The 20,272-nt window shown below is 40.7% G+C and overlaps 1 protein-coding gene across 1 annotated transcript in view; it reads left to right on the forward strand.

Moving 5' to 3' along the window:
* Positions 1-20,272, forward strand: part of CHAT (choline O-acetyltransferase) — a 98,635-nt gene that overhangs the window by 45,291 nt on the left and 33,072 nt on the right. The window contains exons 8-9 of the mRNA XM_043985461.1: positions 12,524-12,693; positions 16,367-16,467. Of these exons, the coding sequence (XP_043841396.1) occupies positions 12,524-12,693; positions 16,367-16,467 (271 nt within the window). The remainder of the gene's footprint in view (positions 1-12,523; positions 12,694-16,366; positions 16,468-20,272) is intronic.

Below are 20,272 nucleotides of genomic sequence, written 5' to 3' on the forward strand. Positions count from 1 at the left end.
CCTTTGCCTTCTGGAATATCATATCCCAAATCCTCTGTTTCTTTATAGTAATAGCTACTAAATCTTGCATGATCCTGACTATGGCTCCACATATTTGAATTATTTCTTTCTGGCTGCTTACAGCATTTTCACCTTGACCTGAGAGCTCTGGAATTTGGCTATAATATTTCATATGGGGATCTCTTTTAGGAAGTATTCATTGGATTCTTTCAATTTCTACTTTGCCCTCTGAAGTATGATGTGTAGGTTCTTTTTTTTTTCTTACTTTGGCTTTCTAGTAATTGAATAATTCTTAAATTATCTCTCCTCCAGGTCAGTTGTTTTTCTTATGAGATATTTCACATTTCCCCCCAATTTTTTTATTCTTTTGAATTTGTTTTACTTTTTTTCTAACTTCCCATGGAGTCATTAGCTTCTACTTGACCAATTGTAATTTTAAGGAGTTATTTTCTTTTTAAAAAATTAACATTTTTATTTAAAGTTTTGAGTTCCAAATTCTATCCCTCCCTCCCCTACCCTCCCCCAAGTGATAAATAGTCACATGTAGGTTAAACAAGTACATTTCCATATTAGTCATTTTGTATAAGAGGACTCAAATAAAACAAAAAGTCAAAGAAAGTGAAAAGCAGCATACTTCAGTCTGTGTTCAATATCAGTTCTTTCTCTGGAGGCAGATATTATGTTTCATCATTAGTCCTTTGGGATTGTCTTGGATCATTGTATTACTCAGAATATCTAAGTTATTCACAATTCTTCATCAAATAATACGCTGTTACTGTATACAACATTCTCCTGGTTCTGTTCACTTCACTATACATGAGTTCATATAAGTCTTTCCATGTTTTTCTGAAATCATTCTGCTTGTCATTTCTTATAGCACAATAATATTCCACTATAATCATATACCACAGGTGGTTTAGCCATCCCCAATTGATGGGCTTCCCCTAAATTTCCAATTCTTAGCCACCACAAGAAGAGCTGCTAAAATTTTTTTTGTATAAATAGGTCCTTTTCTCTTTTTTTTGGATAGGAATTATTTTCTTTAGTGAGGTTTTTTATCTCTTTTACCAACCTGTTAATTCTCTTCTTATAATTTTCTTTCATCACTCTAATTTCTTTTCCTGATTTTTTCCTCTATCATTCTTATTCTATTTTTAAATTCTTTTTTTTTGCTCTTTTTTTCTCTTTCTTTAATTCTTCTAGGAATTCTTGTTGGGTTTGTGTCCAATCTACATTTTTTCTTTAAGGCTTTGCTTATATATGTCTTCAAGTCTTTGTTTTCTTCTGAGTTTGTGTTTTGTGCTTCCTTGTTACCATTTAAGATTTTTATGATCAAGTTCTTTTTTTGTTGTTTGTTCATTTTCCAATCTATTTCTTGACTTTCAACTTTCTGTTAGAGTTGCCCTCTGCTCTAAGAGGAAAGCTGGCCTGAGCTTCTGTAACTCAGTCTGGGTGCTTGTAGGTTTTCAGTGCTTCCAATGGGGTGAGATCCAGGGAGAGGTCTGGTCACTGCCCTCCTTCTTGCACTCTGGTCTTTACCCATGTAGGGCCCCTGCTCCCTTGTTACTGACTGTTCTCTGCCCTGGAATTGTGATCTATAACTGGCTAAAAGGCAATGGAGCTGCCAATGGTTCTGGATCCTATGACCAGTGCTAGAACAGGGGTTCCTTGGAATCTTTTTCTAACCAGTTGTCTAGTTGCCTTATTGTCTCTGTGCAGTATGCCTGGAAGGCCCAGTCAGTGCCACTACCACCACAACAAGTGTGTTCACCAAAGTATCCATAGACCTCTCTAAACTATTCTGGGCTGGAATAATAATTCACTCTGACTTTTGTTGGTTTTTCTGCTCAGATTTCAATTTGGTTTTTCAATTTTGTTTGTTCATTTGTTTTTGTAGGAAAGATTTTGGGGAAAATTTGTAGTCATGACCCTTCATTCTGCCATATTGACTCCACTCCTGGCATTAATACATTCAATATAGAAGATTAAAAAATCCTTTAAATCCAAAAGAGACCAAGGGTGATGGCATATGCCCATAATCCCTGTTACTGGGGAGGCTGAGGCTGATAGATTTCTTGAGCTGGAGATTTCTGAACTATAGGAGGGTGAAAGCCAATTCAATGCCCATATTAAGTCCAACACCAATATGGTAAGCCTCCAGGAGCAGAGGGTTTACCATAATGCTTAAGAAGGGATGAACTGGCCCAGGTCAGAAATGGAGTAAGTCAAAGCTTCTATGCCAATCAGAAAGTGGAATTGGGCCCATGAGTGGCCATTGCACTTCTAATCTGAGTGATATAGGAAGATCCCAACTCAGAAGGGAGGAAAAAGGGAAGGAAGAAAAAGAAAAAGAAAGAAAACAAGAAAATGAATAAAAGAAGAGGGAAGAGAGGGAAAGGGAGAGTAAGAGGGAGAAGAAGAGGGAGGGAGGAAAGTTAATGGTGACATTTAAGACCAGAAAAATCTCCCTGGTCCCTCACACCATATCCTCTTGATTGCCACCTATTTATAAGATTAGCCCTAATTAGGTTATCTCACATCACCGTTATTTCTGTTGATCTATAGCCCAATATTTATGTGAACTTGGGGCCTGTGAAATTGTAGGTAGAACTTTTTAGAGGGGAAAAAAGAATACATTCATTCTCCCTTGCTCCATACAGGCAGTTGATATAAAATTAGCATAACTAAGGACGAGGAGGATAGACAGTTTTGTTTCTCTGCTAGACTTCTCTGGCCATAGTGTGAAATTCTAAATTATCAGTCAAGCAGATCAGTTTAGGGTTGGAGAGACACCAGTTCCACTGCTTTTAGTGGTGAACACTAAGGTGTAGTGCTAGGTGATGGGAAGCACCATAGAGTTCCCAGAAGGAATTTGAAACCCCTGAGTAGTTGGCAAATTTCATGCAGGCTCCATTGCCATCTAAGCATGAAGGCCAGGCTGCTTCTGGACCCAGGATGAGTTGATAACATTTATCCTGGTTTGGATATTTAATAAAGCAATTGTTCCCTGAGTCTGGAAGATAGCAGTGTCAATTTACAGGAGAAGGATGAAAGAAACAGAAAACTCTTACAGAATACACCAGTATTTCCTGGAAACCTGCCATGGTGATCCCTATAAAACACATATTTTTGAAGCAGATGCCCTCTGGGTTACATGATGTCCCGTAAATATTTACATCAACAGGAGCCAATTAAAGCCAAGCCATTGCTGGCAAAGGTCCGTAAAAAGCAAAGAAAGATAACTGACAGAAAGCAGGGCATACATAGCTTCAGTACGACTCAACATTATAACATGGAAACTAATCAAGATGAAGCCATTACTAGCTTTATGAATTTAATTCAGAGACATGGATGGCAACTGCCTTTACAGTAAAATCCTTGGATAGAATATAATGGAATTCTTTATGGAATCAGTCCAGCATACAACTCTCTGGCTATTGTGATTGAATGCACATTTCTTCATGTCTTTGGGAAACCTGGGTCTGAATGTCTACATTTCTGATGAAGGAATGGAATGATGATTGTATGTGCACTAGAAAATGATCATCCAAATCAAGTCTGGGCATCTCTGCATTTTTTTCTCAAAATTTTATAAGGAATAAACCTTCATTTGGTAGCTCTGGCTTCCCAAACTAGATAAGGGCAGATGAAACCAAATTAAAATGGTGAATGAAGTGAGATCATGGGTTTCTTGGGCTTCTACTCTTTCTGAAGCTAGCATGTTTAGTTTACATAAAAGCTTTTTTTAAAATAGATTATCTTCTAGATCTTCAATACCACCCTCTCCTTTCTCCTCTGTGAACTTGTTCCATCAGTTATCCCCTCTTGCATCTCTAATTTCCCCTTTTCTACTACTGTTCCCTCCCCTTGACCTACAATCATGCTCAAGGCTCCCTAAACCTTAAAAACAAACTTTCCTTTAATCCCCAAATCCTCTCAAGCTATCATTCAATCTACCAAACTTCTAGAAAACTATTCTATACTCACTGACTTTACTTCCTAACCACTTATTCCTCAACCTTTTGCAATCTTTCTTCCCCATCACTCTATTGAAACAACTCTGTCAATATTACTAATGGCTTCCTTATGCCTAAATCCAATGGACCCTTTCCTGTTCTTGACCTTGACATCTCCACAGCATGATGCTATTGACCATGACCTCCTTGACATGTCCCCCTTTGGCTTCCATGATGCTGCAATCCCATGGTTCTCTGCCTAACTATTTGACTGTTCTGCTTCCTTTGCTAACTCCTCGTTTTCTTTCTGCTCCTTACCCATTAGTATACCTAAGAGTCTGTTCTTGGCCATCTTCTCTCCAGTCCAGTCAAGTTTCATAGAAACTTGAACCAAATTCATGTTCAAAACTGAACTAGGGGCGGCTAGGTGGTGCAGTGGATAAAGCACTGGCCCTGGATTCAGGAGTACCTGAGTTCAAATCCAGCCTCAGACACTTGACACTTACTAGCTGTGTGACCCTGGGCAAGTCACTTAAGCCACATTGCCCTGCAAAACAAAACAAAAAACTGAACTTAACTTCCCAGACTTCTCCATTTCTTTTGATAGTACCACCATCCTCTCAGTCACTTAGAAGGCTAAAAGCTTAGGCTTCTTGGACTCTTCCTTTCCTCTATCCTGTTAGATACCTATCCACTGTAACTCAACAATATCTCTTTTCCATTTCCATAAAACCAACTGACTTTAGGCCCTCATCAGGTAGCTAAGTGGTATATTAGTTAGAGCAGGGCTTCTTAAATTTTTTCTACTCACAAACCCTTTCCAGTCAAGAAATTTTTATGGGCCCCTAAGTATATAGGTATATAAAACAGGTATACAAATCAAACACTTGCTGCCAAATTTTTCACAACCCCCACAGTTAGTTACATGACCCCTTATGGGGTCGAGACCCAGTTTAAGAAGCTTTGGGTTAGAGTGCTGTACCTGGAGTCAGGAAGATCACAGCTCAAATCCAGGCTCAGAGACTTAGTAGCTGAGTGACCCTGAGCAAATCACTTTACCTCTGTCTGCTTCAGATTACTTATCTCCCAGGGCTGTTGTGAGGATAAAAGGAGATGATATTTGTAAAACCCCTCTCTACTCAAGAATTTTCAGAGATTTCTAATTGTTTGCCAAATAAAGTATAAAGTCCTTACATTCAAGGTCCTCCACAATCTGACTCCAACCTAGCCTTCCAGCTTCATTTTCCTTTTCTCTCCTGCACACAATTTATATCCTAGTCATACTGAGTCACTCATGGTTCCTCTCCCATCTCCACTTGCACTACCCTCCATGAAAGAGGCAGCACAGTGGGGTGGGAAAAGTCAGGATTTTGTGTTAAAAATATGGATATGTTCTTTTTAACCCATGTGACCCTGGTCAAGTCAATTAGCCTTCCCAAAATCAGTTGCATGATATCTAAAGCTAAAGGGTTCAAATAAATGACCTTTAAGGCTCTTTCCAACCATCTGTGATCTACTATCTTTGTCTGCTGGATCTCCCCTATTGCTTCAAGGCCTAATCGAGGTTGTTGTCTCCTCTGTAAAGCTTTTTCCAACACCCTCAAGTTGAAAGTAATCGTTTTCAGCATATTGTCTGAATCTACTTCAAATTACCACACGCTTCCTTGTATCACAGTCATTCATATACGTCTTTCCCTCAATACCTCCATTAAATGGTAAGTTCCTTAAGGACGGCGTCCATCGTGTATCCATCTTTGTCCCCCAAGTTCATACAGTAGTGCTTGCATATGATGAATATATCAAAGATTCGTAATTTCATCAATTGAAATACTCCCTCCACTGGTTCAGATTGCATGTTAGTAAAGCTGCTACAGCTTTTAAAAAATGTTTAATTCTATGGCAAAGCTGGGGCTGAGTTTTTTCAGCCTCAACTAGGTTTGTCCTCAGATGCCAGTGCTGCCAAGTCTTTTCTGCTTTGTGAGACTTTCCAGAACTCGGGCTTTTTGAGAACCTGATGTCACCTCCACGACACTGGAAGAAAACCTGAAAAAAAGGGGGGGCTGCTAGGTGGCTCAGTGGATAAAGCACCGGCCCTGGATTCAGGAGGACCTGAGTTCAAATCCGGCCTCAGACACATGACACTTACTAGCTGTGTGACCCTGGGCAAGTCACTTAATGCTCATTTCCCTGCAAAAAAAAAAAAAAAAAGAAAGAAAAAAGAAAACCTGAAAGGAGGATAACCTTAGCAGACACTTGACAAATGTTTTTCCAATTGAATTAAGTAGAATGGTAATTCCCAGTGTCCTTTTCCTCCCATTTCCATCCCAATACTCTCTCCCCAATCAAGCCCTCCTTTTACAGTTACCCCAGATTTAATTTACATTGTTTAACACTGGAAAAGCCTCTATCTCCTTGAGTTCTCTCCTCCTGGAATAATCATATTAAATCACATGACTTTACATCTCCATCCAGAAAGACAATTGCCTTAAAATAGAAAGCACTGCCAGTTCACATCGTAGCCATTACCTTCACATCAACCCCCAAACCTCCCATTCTTCCCCACTCCCTGCACCTTTAGACATGGCAATATTCTGAAGATCAAGATGCCAGTTTAGCGACACCTAAAAAGATTGTTGCAGGGGCAGCTAGGTGGTGCAGTGGATAGAGCACTGGCCCTGGAGTCAGGAGTACCTGAGTTCAAATCTGGCCTCAGACACTTAATACTTAACTAGCTGTGTGACCCTGGGCAAGTCATTTAACCCCAATTGCCTCTCTAAAAAAAAAAAAAAAAAAAAGATTGTTGCCTAGGAGTCAAACATCAGCCCCGAAGGAGGGCTAACAATATGGCAGAGTAATCACTGTATTCCTACTTATCCTATGCCTTTTCTATCTTCACTTCCACACAGAAGCAGAGAAGGAAGCCATCTCTCTTTCTAATTCTCCACTGTTGTAATCTGGAGAGCCTTTACCTTCCATTTGAAGCAGAGTCGTTAAATAATAGTCTCTGCTCGGAAATGAACTGGGATCACGAAGCCCTTGTGGTGGCTGAAATCTTTGTATCGAAAGGATCATTTTTCCCCTTGTCACTTAATCTGAGCTCTGATGGCAGAGCCGATAAGCTTGGTATTACTCAACGCCCACCTCTTCCTATTAAGCAGTGCTTCTTTGGGGGAAGATTGATTTACCATATTAAATGGGACTCAATATGCCAGATGAGGGTGTAACAAGACAAACGGTTCTTGCTGCATTTTCCCCTTTGCCTGCCCCTTGTTTTCATTATGCCTGGATGTGTGTTTTTTTCCTCTGGTCCAAGTCACGGTGGGTGAGTTTGGGCCCAGCTCATTTTCTTCTTTACATGATAAACTTGTCAGCATTTGACTGATCTGCTCCCTGTGCGTGTTTGGGTTCATTTGCAAGGCCATTTTACTTTTCCACTTCAGGCTCAGAATTCTGATTTTTATTCCATCTGATTAAAATGGGGCTCTGTCAAGCCTTCATCCACATTACCAAAATTTGTGTAACATTGGTTTCTGCCTATTAGTCATGGAAGGCTGGGGCCACCCCTAAGTCATTCACACCCCAAAGGAAAGGAAGAAAGGGAGCCTCTTCCTTATTCCCAAATGTGACCACAGGGTGCCCTTCTTTCCCAAGAAGTCATGATACTTTGTTTTTCCTTCCTGACAGTAAGGGGTTGGCCAGAACCCAGTCCCTGTCTTGTGTAGACATGGTCCTGCATTAATGAGTGTTCTAAGTTTACTTCCCGACCTTGACTATAGGGACCATTAGGGTTTGCAAAAGGCCAAGAAAAATGGCCTTAGCTCTCTTAGATGCCTGGAAGGTTTGGCTGGACTTGGTCCAATCTTTGGGTCTGGTGTTGAAGGGCACACAGCTACAGCGGGGCCCAGAGCAAAGACTTAACAGCTCACTGCACCCACACCAGGTCCAGGCTTGGCCGGGTGGTTATTTGTGCATGCAGTGTCAGAAGGAGCCCATGTCAAATTCATGCTCTTAATGTTCCACCCATCCAATAGAGCTGAGGCTTTCATACAACCAGCATACATGGATCCTCCCCTGGACCGCTACAACAGCCTCTTCATTTGTCTACCTCCAGTCTGTTCTGCAGATCACCCCAGATTAAAATTCTTCTTACTTCTGCCCTGTCTTTCTCCAGTTCAGGATAAATTCTAGGTGCTTTAGCCTGATATTCAAAGGTTTCAGCAATGTGGCTCGAATCTGTGCCCCTTCTAGTTCTTGACAGAGACCCTTGACTTTGTCTGTCACCTGCAAAGGTGCTTTGCATTTCCTTAGTTTCCGTGTCTCATGCTGTCCCCTTTCTAGAATGCCACACCCTACTACATCACATCTCCACCTATCTGAATGAAAGCAGCACGTACAACGAATAGTGTCCCTAATCCTTATCCAATCCCTATGATTATTATTATGAATCCTACATGGGGTGGTGTGGCAGAGTAGAAAGAACACCAGCTCTGCAGTCAGATCACCCAGGATCATGTTTCCTCTCTGATGCTGACCGCCTGGATGACACTGAACAAGTGGCTTCACCTCTAGGAGGCTGGATGGTAAAAGGGGTGGATTGGATGTTCCTCCAACTCTAGAACTGCAGTCTTATGATCCTTTATGATCCAACTCAAGACCTATCTCCTTGGTGAAATTTTCTGCCTATTCTAGTCCACGTTGATCCCTCCTTCCTATGAATCCCTAATGTACCTATCATCTGTAGCTGATAGCTTAATACTCAGTCTTATTCTTTCATTTCAAAATAATCAAAGAATGTAAAAACTATAATTTGCCTTAGAGATATCATCCAATGGCCCTATTTTACAGATAAGCAAGCTGAGGGTTAGAGATATAAAGAAACTTATAAACTCATGGTCAAAGAGTTAATAAATGGTAGAGCCAGCACTTGAACCCAGATCATTTGATTCCAAGTCCAGTTCTCTTTCTTTTATATGGGGAGGAGGGAACATTAATAAAAAATAAATAATAAAAGCTAGCATTAATATATGGTTTAATATTTACAAAGTATCTCAGAAATATTAGCTTATTTAATCTTCACAATAACCCTGGAAGGTAGGTTCTATTATTATTATTATTATTCCCATTTACTAATGGGGAAACTAGGGCAGACAATGGTTAAGTGACTTGCTCAGAGTCACACAAACTTGTAAATGTCTGAAACGGGATTTGAACTCAGGTCTTCCTGACTCTAGCTTTAGTATTCTATCCACTGCACCAGCAAGCTACCGAATAGAAGTTGTTATTATCATTGACATTCTCTAACATCCTTTGTATAATGCATCTCTCCAACAATACTGAAAGCTCTTAAAGGAAGGAACTCTGTGCCATGGGGCACAGAGGAGGCACTCAACACCAACCTGTTGATGAAACCAGAGAACAGAATCCATGCTTTAGGCAGCATTCAACAAAGTCAATTCATCAATGCTCTTTATGTGCCTTCTACACACCTAATCAGCACCACAATCAGCACCAAAGAGATAAAGATGAAATACAGCACAGGAGGCATAGTGCCTACCCCTCAAGCTCATAGGCTAATAGAAGGAATGAGCCGTCCACAGAAATAAGTGCAATATGAGGTTGGCTGTGCTAAGGATAAAAGAGAGGTCCAGCTAAGTGTTATAAGAAATTTGAGGCAGTAGTTGTACAAAAATACTTATAGCCGCTCTTTTTGTGGTGGCTAAGAATCAGAAATCAAAGAGATGTCTCTCAATTGGGAAATGGCTAAACAAGCTGTGGTATAGGATGGTGATGGAATATTATTATGCTATAAGAAATAACAAACAGGATGATTTCAGAAAGGCCTGGAAAGACATGTATGAAGTGATGTATAGTGAGGTGAGCAGAACCAGGAGAATGTTGTGTATAGTGACAGCATTATTGTTGGATGAAGAACTATGAATGACTTAACTATTCTCACCAATACAATGATCCAGGACAATTCCAAAAGACTAATGATGAAGCACACTATCCACATCCAAAGAAAGAACTGATATTGAAGCATGCTTTTTTTCACTAGCTTTCTTACTTTTTTTTTCTTTTATTCGAGTCTTCTTATATGAAATGACTAATATGGTAATATTTTACATAATTGCACATGTATAACCTATATCTGATTGCTTACTGCCTCAGGGAGGGAGGGAAGGAGGGAGGGAGGGATAGAATTTGGAAATCAAAACTTTAAATAAAAAAATGTTTATTTTTCTAAAAAAGAAATTTGAGGCAGGAGAGATAAGGAGATCTTTCTTCATTCATATGGGAGGTGAAACCTGAGCTTGGCCTTAAAGGATTCAGTGGGAAGAAATGTGGAGTGAGTGCAGTCCAGTCACAGGGGGAATCCCAGGCAAATGAATGGAGAAAGGAGAATGTAGGTGAGGCAATATCTGGGAACAGCTAAACATCTGCTTTCAATAAAATGTAGAATATGTGAGTAGGATGAAATTGGGCAGGAAAGGTAGTTTAGAATCATACTGTGGAAGTCTTAAATGACAGTCTAAGACATCTTTATATTTTGTCCTATAGACAAAGGGGCAGAACTAAAGATTTTTAAGTAAAAGAGTAAGATGGCCTGATCTTTGCATTGGGAAGATTAATTTAGCCGCTGTGAAGGATGGTTTGGAAAAAAGACAGCCTGGAGGAAAGAAAACAAGTTAGCTAGCTAATACAACAGTCTCAAAAAGAGCTAAACTATGGTGGTGGCCATGTGAGCATAAAGGATGGGGAAAATATTGTGAAGGCTAAGTCAATAGACCCAGGGAACTGATTAGATGTGGGAAGTGAAGAGGAGAGGAGAGACAAAGATGACTCTGAGGTTTCAAACCTGGCTTATTGGGAGGACATTATCATAAGAAATAAGAAATTTGGGAAGAGAAGCAAGTTTTAAGATGAAAGATGATTTGGTTGGTTTTAAAGCACCAACAGGGCATCCAAGTGAAGGTGTCCAGTTAGCAGCTTGAAAAATGATCCTGAACATCAGGGGCAATCTTTCCTGAGAGTGAAGGATTGACCAGAACCCAACCCTACATCTTGTGGAGAAATGGCCCTACTTTAGGCCCTTGTTTATGGAGGCCACTGAGGCTGGCCAAAAATGATTGATCTGGTTTTTTTTTTTTTTTTTTTTTTTTTTTTTAGTGAGGCAATTGGGGTTAAGTGACTTGCCCAGGGTCACACAGCTAGTAAGTGTTAAGTGTCTGAGGCCGGATTTGAACTCAGGTACTCCTGATTCCAGGGCCGGTGCTCTATCCACTGTGCCACCTAGCTGCCCCGATCTGGTTTCTATAACTACCAAGGTAGTCAGTTACCTCTTAATTTAAAAATCCACTCACCAAAAATAAATTAAAATTTAAATTAAAAAATTCCATTTACCTTTTCTTATTCAGACAGTCAGGAGTCTTCCTCCTCTATTTCCAGGACCAATCTTTTGGTAAGTCAAGAAAACCTGATTCTATAATAGTGCCTCAGACACCTATTAACTGTGTGTCCCTGGGCATTTAAATTCTCTCAGGCTCAGTTTTCTCACCTGTAAAATGGGGATAATAATAACCCCTACCTCCCAGGATTGTCATAAGGATAGAATGAAATAATATATGCAAAGTGCTTTGCAAACCTTAAAGCACTATATGAATGCTAGCTATTATTATCATTATTATTATTACCCATCCAAGTAAGAGCACATTTAAAAAACAGAAAGAGAAAGGGCAGTAAAAGGGGAGAGGTAGGGCTTGATACTACAAAGATTTGGGCTCACAAGTTCAAAGATCTAAGAGAATGTTGTAGCAATGTACTTGCCCTTACACCATTAGGATTCTGTGGGGAATCTGCAAAGGAGACATAGTAGAATGGTAGGAAAGCTTTGTCTTTATAGGTCAGCTCTTTTCTGTTAGTCTTGCTATTTTCAGGACTTTCCTTGGCCTCCCACTGTAACAAGACCAACCACATCCAAGAAACACTGCATTGGGATCTGCAGCTGGTCAGTGATTTGCATTTCTATCCCAGGGCTAGGGTAGTGAAGATGGAGTGGAATGTTCTTGCCGGTAGCTGGTTGACATTAAGACCCAGCATTGGGTGTAGTGAAGTCACAAGTCATTCACTCCTCTGAGTCTCATTTGTAAGTAAAAAAGGTTGGACAGATAATCCCCAAATATCCTTCCAACTCTGACATTCTGAGTCTATGATACTTTCCTTAAGGAATTTAAGAGCAAGATGAATCTCCCTCTGTTTGAAACAACATGCCTGGAGGAGGGGGTGGGAAATTAAATGACCTCTGAAAGGGTCTTCAACTCAAAAAGTCCATAAGCAATTGGAATAATCCTAGGGAAGGAGATAGAGCTCATTCTTTGTGTCAATGCAACTTCTGACCTTTTCAAACCAGTGAACACGTCATAGTGAACCACACCAGAGATGCCAAAAACAACCTTTGGGGAGACGGTGATAGGTCTGACCGTCTTTGCTGCTGCATCTGGAGCCAGTGGGGGTGAGCAGGCTTTGAGAACTGGGGTGATATGCTGAAGCATGCTCATTCTTCCTTGCAGATTCGACCAACCGTGACTCCCTGGACATGATTGAACGGTGCATCTGCTTGGTGTGCTTGGATGCGCCCGGGGGCATGGAACTCAATGACACCAACATGGCCCTTCAGCTCCTTCATGGAGGGGGCCATGGCAGAAATGGGGCAAATCGCTGGTATGACAAGTCCATGCAGGTAAGACTCCAAATGGGCCTGCTTGTAGCCCAGAGAGGCAGCTTGATACAGTGGAGAGAGTACTTGAATCAGGGGATCTGAGTTCAAATCCTGACTTTGATGCTTATTGCCTTGGATAAGTTGGGCAAAGCACTTAACCTCCCTCCCTGGCTATGTAAAATGAGAGGGTTGGGGCAGCTAGGTGGCAAAGTGGATAGAACACCAGCCCTGGAGTCAGGAGTACCTGAGTTCAAATCCAGCCTCAAACACTTACTAATTGTGTGACCCTGCTGGGCAAGTCACTTAACCCCAATTGCCTCACTAAAAAAGAAAAAAAAAAGAAATTAATAAATAAAATGAGCGGGTTGAATTAGATGGCCTCAGAGGGCCCTTCTGGCTCAGTCTATGAGCTTAAGTGAACTAATGAACTAATTAAATAACACTGTCACCAGCTGTCACCAACAGGGTATACATAAGTAGACAGCTAGTCGGCACAGTGGATAAAGCACCGGCCCTGGATTCAGGAGGACCTGAGTTCAAATCCTACCTCAAACACTTGACACTTACTAGTTGTGTGATCCTGGGAAAGTCATTTAACCCTCATTGCCCCCCCTCCCAAAAAAAGTGTATGTAGGTAAGAATTGTTCTCCTGGGTGAGTTTCATGGGACCCTTGACTCAAGTCAGTTTCTAACAGGATTATCACAGCTCCCACAGACAGTTTGTAAGAAGTAGTGGTTCACTTTCTTGTTGTCAGACTCAGACTAGAGATGTGCCTCTCAGTGCCCTTAATATTCTATTATGGATCTATCTACATAAATTTATCTAAACTTTTGTGAAGCCATTCCAATCAACAAATATTTATTCAGTGCTTATTATGTGCCAAGCACTGTACTAAAAGCTAGGAATACAAATACCAAAAATAAACCAGTTTCTGCCCTCCAGGAGTGGAATGTTCTACCATATTTATACTGCCTCCAAGCCTCAGTTTCCTCATATATAACTGTAAAATGAGAATAATAATATTTATTCTACCAACTACACAGGGTCATTGGGAGGGAAGTATCTGGAAAGGTTTAATGCAAAAGTTCATAAGATTTGTTATTTCAATGGTAGGAACTCTGTCCACCAACACAGGCTGCAACCTCTCTATGATTTATTAGGTAAACTATTAAGGAGCTGCTTAAGGTATATAGAGTTTCAATAACTTGCCCAGTTACACAACTATTCCATGTCAGAGATGGGATATAAGCAGAGGTCTTCCTGACCCCAAGCCCAGAATTCTCTAGTATTCCACAGCACCTCTTTGTAAACCTTAAAGTACAACATAAAAATGTCTTATTGCATGACAAGGTTTCTCTTCCTCTTTCTTGATTCTCTGGAGTTTGTTATCCAAGTCCATATTCACCCTATTTACCAATGCCTTTTCATAATTTTACAGACCATGATTATTTTTCCTCTTTTAAAATAGAATTCTGAGGGGCAGCTAGGTGGCGCAGTGGATAAAGCACTGGACAGGAAGACCTGAGTTCAAATCCAACCTCAGACACTTGACATTTACTAGCTGTGTGACCCTGGGCAAGTCACTTAACCCCTCATTGCCTTACAGAGAGAGAGAGAGAGAGAGAGAGAGAGAGAGAGAATGCTGAGAGGAGCTTCCTGGTGATTTGGGTCCAGGGAGAATACAGATGCTTTGAGGACCATTAATTAGCAGCAGCAATCATGACTCTTGACTGGACTTCAAGTCTGGTTGGCACAAGGGAGTTCAGATATCAACTATTTTCCATTTGGATTTCAGGAGAAAGACTCAAAGCTCATTGGAGAAAGAGGATAATTTTCTTTTCAACCATCAAAGCCTATTATAGGCATTCTCATTACTGCAGAACTGAGGTAGACCAATTAAATCAACTTAATCAATCAATTCATGACAGGGTTGGGGGCAGAAAATCTGCTCTCTCTCACCTCTAGGGGTTTCTTCCAACCTTGTTGTGCTTTTGAATTGTGACTAGACCAATGGGGGGTGGGAGTGGGTAGAGACTGGACTTATAAGTCCCTTGGCATAAGGAACTCCCAGGGGAAGAAATTCTCTACAACAACGCATACCTTCTGATACCATTTCTGTAACCTCTACTCTTAGAAAGTTGCCTGGATCACTGAGAGATGAAGTGATTTGCTCGGAGACACACAGCCAGCATGTGTCAGATACGGGACTTGCATCTAAGTCTTCCTGGCTTCAATGCTTGCTCTCTATCCACTACACTATACCGACAACACCATATATGACAATAGGCATATAGTAAGCTGCTTCACATTCACAAAAGTAATGGGGATTACTATTGGGTCTCTAAGTGCTGGTCCCAATATCTCAATAGAATAGAATGAATTCAGTATCTATAGGGTAATATAGAGTAATGGGTGTAATAACATACAGAGACCAATAGGAAGAAAAACTTCCCTTTTAAAATCAAAATGTCTTTTTTTCATGTAAATCATCATAAAGCACAGCGACAAAGCAAAAATCCAAAAGTGATATGAATTTGAAGAAAATACCAATATTAAAAGGGTGATATACATATATGTGTAATTTACATACATGTATGTATAGATACATGTGTGTATACACATGTCTGCATGTATTTTTAATGTTCATGCACAAACTGTCAAAGAGAGTTTGCATATAGAGTTGGAGGTCCCCGAATGGAGTCCTGGATCTGCTGCCTACTAAGGGTGAGCATCAGTTACATCTCCCTGAGCCCCAATTTTATTTTGGGGGGGGAAGCAACGAGGGTTAAGTGACTTGCCCAGGGTCACACCGCTAGTAAGTGTCAAGTGTCTGAGGCTGGATTTGAACTCAGGTCCTCCTGAATCAGGGCTGGTGCTTCATCAACTGAGCCACCTAGCTGCCCCGCCCAGCCCTAATTTTCATGTGTAAGCTAGCCTTGAACTTTCTTAGACACTAGGTGTGTGACCCGAGGTAAGTTGGATAAATTCTTGAACTCTGGTTTCCTCATCTGTAAAATGGGATAAAAATAGCACCAAAGTCATTGGGTTGCTGTGAGAATCAAATGAGATAATGTATGCAAAGTGCTTTGCAAACCTTAAAGCTCTATATGTTTGTTATTGTGATTGCTGTTATACTTGCACAGTCTACCTACCATTTAGAGTTGGCATGAGGAAAGTGCTTTGCTGGAAGTGTCATTATAGGTCATATAATGCAAGTTTCTTTTTTTCTTTCTTTTTTTTTGTAGGTAATTGGGGTTAAGTGACTTGGACAGGTTCACACAGCTAGTGTCTGAGGCTTCATTTGAACTCAGGTCCTCCTTACTCCAGGGCCAGTGCTTTATCCACTGTGCCACCTAGCTGCCCCCAGTTTCATTTTACAGATGGGGAAACTGAAGTTAAACCCTAAAGACATAAAGGAATGAGTTGTTATTATTGCTATTGTTATTCTTTTTGTTGGCTGGTGCTGCTATTTCCTGAGCATGGAAACACAACTGCTGGTGTGAGAAGAATCTTTTCTTTTCCTTTTGGCAATATGCTCTGAAACAAATGGAGAAAAGGGACTCCTCAGAGGTCAGAGGTGATTGTTGGCATCCTTAATCCAGCTGACCCAAACAGAGAATCTGCCACGCTGCAGAGCCTAAAACAGCAAACATTGTCTGGGCAACTTGTAACTTTCCCTATTTCCACTTCCAGTTTGTGGTGGGTCGAGATGGAGTCTGTGGCACGGTATGTGAACATTCCCCATTTGATGGAATCGTCCTGGTACAATGCACTGAACATCTGCTCAGGCACATGTGAGTTTTCTTTTCTTAATAGGATATTGTACCTTAATGGTTCTGCACTAATTTTCCAACACTCAGCCAAGAGCAGACTCTGAGGGCAAAAGAAACATTAGCTATTCATGAAGCCCTGCTATACCATTGCATCTCTGGTGTGCAGAGAAAAAAAGATGTCGAGCTGGACTCATAGTGAAGAAAAAACCAATAATAGCTCTGGAAAACCCATTGTGAAACCTCTCTCCCTGCTCAGGATAGAAGGTGGGGGCGGGCTGGGCAGAATGCTGCATGGGCAGATGTGGTCACTGTGTGGTTTGTTACTGTGGCTTAATTGTCTTTGTTACTGAGGAGGATTCAATTGAGGGGGAGAGGGGAAGTCCATAATATAAAAAATAGCCATAAAGAAAAAAAGGTATTCATAAAACTTATTTTTAAAAATAAAAGAGCAAGATCCTATATCCCAGCCTGGAACACAAGGTGTGGGTGTTGTAGACAATCTAGAAGGTATTTTAGTCACTTAATCTCTCTGGTTTTTCATCCCCCCCAAAAAATGACCGACCAGCTGTTGATCATTATCAGTGCAAAGAATTTCTACCCTTGTTCCCTAGACTGATGAAATCTCCCTAGATATATACATACACACATACATATTTACTATAATCCATTTAAATGGGATAACAAATATTCCTTTAGTCCTGTGTAGGAGGGTGCCTATTACACACTGAGCCAATTAAATCAATGGGAAATTATGGTATGTATCTAATTCTATGCCTATTCAAAGTGGAATGGGAATGGGAGAGGGATAGGGAGGCATTGTTCACTGGAAAAAAAGAAACCAGCTAAGTGAAATGTTTGTATTTCATAGAATCATAAATTATCTGATCCACCTCTCTCCCTTTGTTCTATTACATGACGACACACTCAGATCTCTCCCCTGTATCTACAATAAAGAATAATTCTGCACCATGTCTTAATTCTTCTCTTGTCACTCTGTGCCACTCCATCCCCCAAATGACACAGTCTACTCTAAGGCTGGGCACAAAGTAGGTATCTGCTGACTTACTAAATTATCTTCATTTAACCTCTCTAAATTCAGAGTAGCCCTCTCTGGTTCATGCCTTCTTGATCTATACTATCTGAGGTAAGAGCTGCAACTAGGTTGGTGCAACTGGGGTTCTGTGCCTGGGTGCCAATATTTAGATAGTTGATAGTACTTTTCATCCTTTAGCATCAGAGAAACAACTAAGCTTGGCACCTTGTTAGAAGAACAAATGATTAAAATGAGAATCTACCATATGGGCCAAACCCCAAGTAAGTTCTTGTGTAGCCTCTTTCCTGAAACACCCAGCTTAAAAAAGATGACTTGAGGTGAATTTTGGACCATTTGCCCAACTCCCCCAAATTGCTAGTTAGAGCAATTTCTACTTTAGATTCCCAGTTTTTTATCCTATTGTTCTATCAGTCAAACTTGGACATTTAAGATCCTATTTTCCTGTCCATGAATAGTCCCAGGTACCTTCTGACCATTTTTTTTCCCTTTCTTCTCCACTTTTGTGTTCTGCCCCCACCCCCAAAATGAAGAGCTGAGTGCTTGGGTTTGGTGCCTGACTTCTTTGGCATTAACTTTGTATCCTTAATTATTTAGCCTGTCTCTCAGTTTCATAATTAAATGGAGGAAAATAATCTCATTAGGACACAAGAAAGATATTATAGTATTATGCTCCCATTCCATGCTTCCCTATAAGCCCTTCCTGTTTTCCTAGACTATATGTTAAATAAATAGGCACCATGTTTCTATATTTATCTTAGGGCCACAACTCATGATCCTGACCTTCCCTTTCTCTTTTCCATCCACAAGTCAGCTTGTTGGTATGGTGAATAGAGCACTAGGGTTGGAGTCAGAAAGATCTGAATTCAAATTCAGCCTTAGACACAAACTAAATGTGTGACTCCAGGCAAGTCACTTAACCTCTGTCTGTCTGTCTCAGATAGCACCTACCTCACAGGGTTGTGATAAAGATCAAATGCGAAAATATTTGCAAAACACTTAGCCTGGCACATAGTAGGAATTTAATAATAAATGCTTGTTCTCTATAAAATTTAGCCTTTCCCTCTGGTGCCAAATATTCCTAGGAACTTACTAAGGAAGTAGTTTTTATCTCAAAAACAACTTGTCCTAAAGTGTTTGGGGTTGATAACAAATTGAGATGGTATCTCTTTCAGGGATATTTGAATTTTAACAGGGGCTTTCTGAAGACATAATTTCTTAACTCAAAGGAATGATTCTCTAGTGGTTGAATTTTAGGAATTTGGCAGACCCAACTGGGGATATTATTTGGGGCAAGAGTTTGGAGTATGTCAAGATGACCTGGTAAACATGATTTAGAGCTAGAAGTGGGGGCCTTACATATCACCTTGACCAAACCCTTCATTCAACAGATGAAGAAACAGAGGCCCAGAGAACTGCCTACAGTCACATAGATAGGAAATGATGGAGCTGGGATTGCATCTTAGGTCTTCTGTGCCCCTATCTAATAAACCATACTGCCTCTTTGGAATAAGGACCTTGCTGCCTGCTGGACAAATGCCATGCTGTCCATCAGCCATCCCTCAGTCTCCAGATTTAGCCTAGTTATGCCTTGGCTGCTTCCTGACTCTCTACCTGGAGAGCCCTTTCCAGACCCTCCATTGTAGGAAGGGCCCCAGACTAGTCAACCATCATTATCTGGATTTAGCTACCATCTACCTAACCTTCTCCACTCCCAGATTTGCTGCTCCCTTTTTATGTCTTGTTTTCCTGCATTAGAATATAAGCTCCTTGAAGCCAGGACTAATTTTTTCTTTCTTTCTTTCTTTCTTTTGGGGGGGGGGGCAGGGCAATGAGGGTTAAGTGATTTGCCCAGGATCACACAGCTAGTGTCAAGTGTCTCGGGCCAGGTTTGAACTCAGGTCCTCCTGAATCCAGGGCCAGTGCTTTATCCACTGCACCACCTAGCTGCCCCCAACTAATTTTCTTTTTGCCTGAATTTGTATCTTCTGGGCTTAGCACAGTGCCTAGCAGAAGTAAGTGCTTAATGAATGTTTGTTGTCTCACTGACTGACTGTTATGGATAGTTGTCAGCATGCATCCATAGAGGAAGTTTCACACCAAGAATTCCTAAACCCAATGGAAGACTCTTGCCCCTCTACCCATGCCTAAGAATATGCATTTCCTTAGTTCTATAAGCTTGCAATGCTACATTTTATTAACTTTGTGCCCAGATAAGTAAGAAACGTTTCATAGGCTTTTCTTTGTGGGCTTTCCTAAACAATCTAATTTGGAGAAACCAAAGACTTGCTTTTAAAGTTCAAGCAACATTTTTCATCCTTTCCTTGTGCTTATGACTAAAAGATTCAGACAATACCTTAAAGCTCTGTGCACTAAAAATGCCATATTGCACCAATCTTCCGGGGTGGCACAGTCAGTGTCAGGATGACATTGTCAGGATGGCATATATAGAACTCATCCCTTATATCCAATCAGTTGCCAAATGTTTTCATATTCTTTTATAACATCTCTTACACTTAACCTCTACTCACATAGTTTCCAACTTAGTCCAGGCCCCCATTTTTTTCTTTCCTGGACCATGGCAATGGCTTTTTTATTGGACTCCCTGCCTCAAGTCTCTCCCCATTTCAATCTATCCTCTAACATAGCTATCAAAGCAATCTTTCTAAAGCAGAGGGTCTGACCATGACATCACCCTCCTCAATAAAATCCAAGGGTTTCCTATGACCTTGAAGATCAAATATAAAGTCTGCTACTTGGTACTTAAAGGAGCTG

This window comes from Dromiciops gliroides, chromosome 2 (genome assembly GCF_019393635.1).
Source record: "Dromiciops gliroides isolate mDroGli1 chromosome 2, mDroGli1.pri, whole genome shotgun sequence".
Lineage (NCBI taxonomy): Eukaryota > Metazoa > Chordata > Mammalia > Microbiotheria > Microbiotheriidae > Dromiciops > Dromiciops gliroides.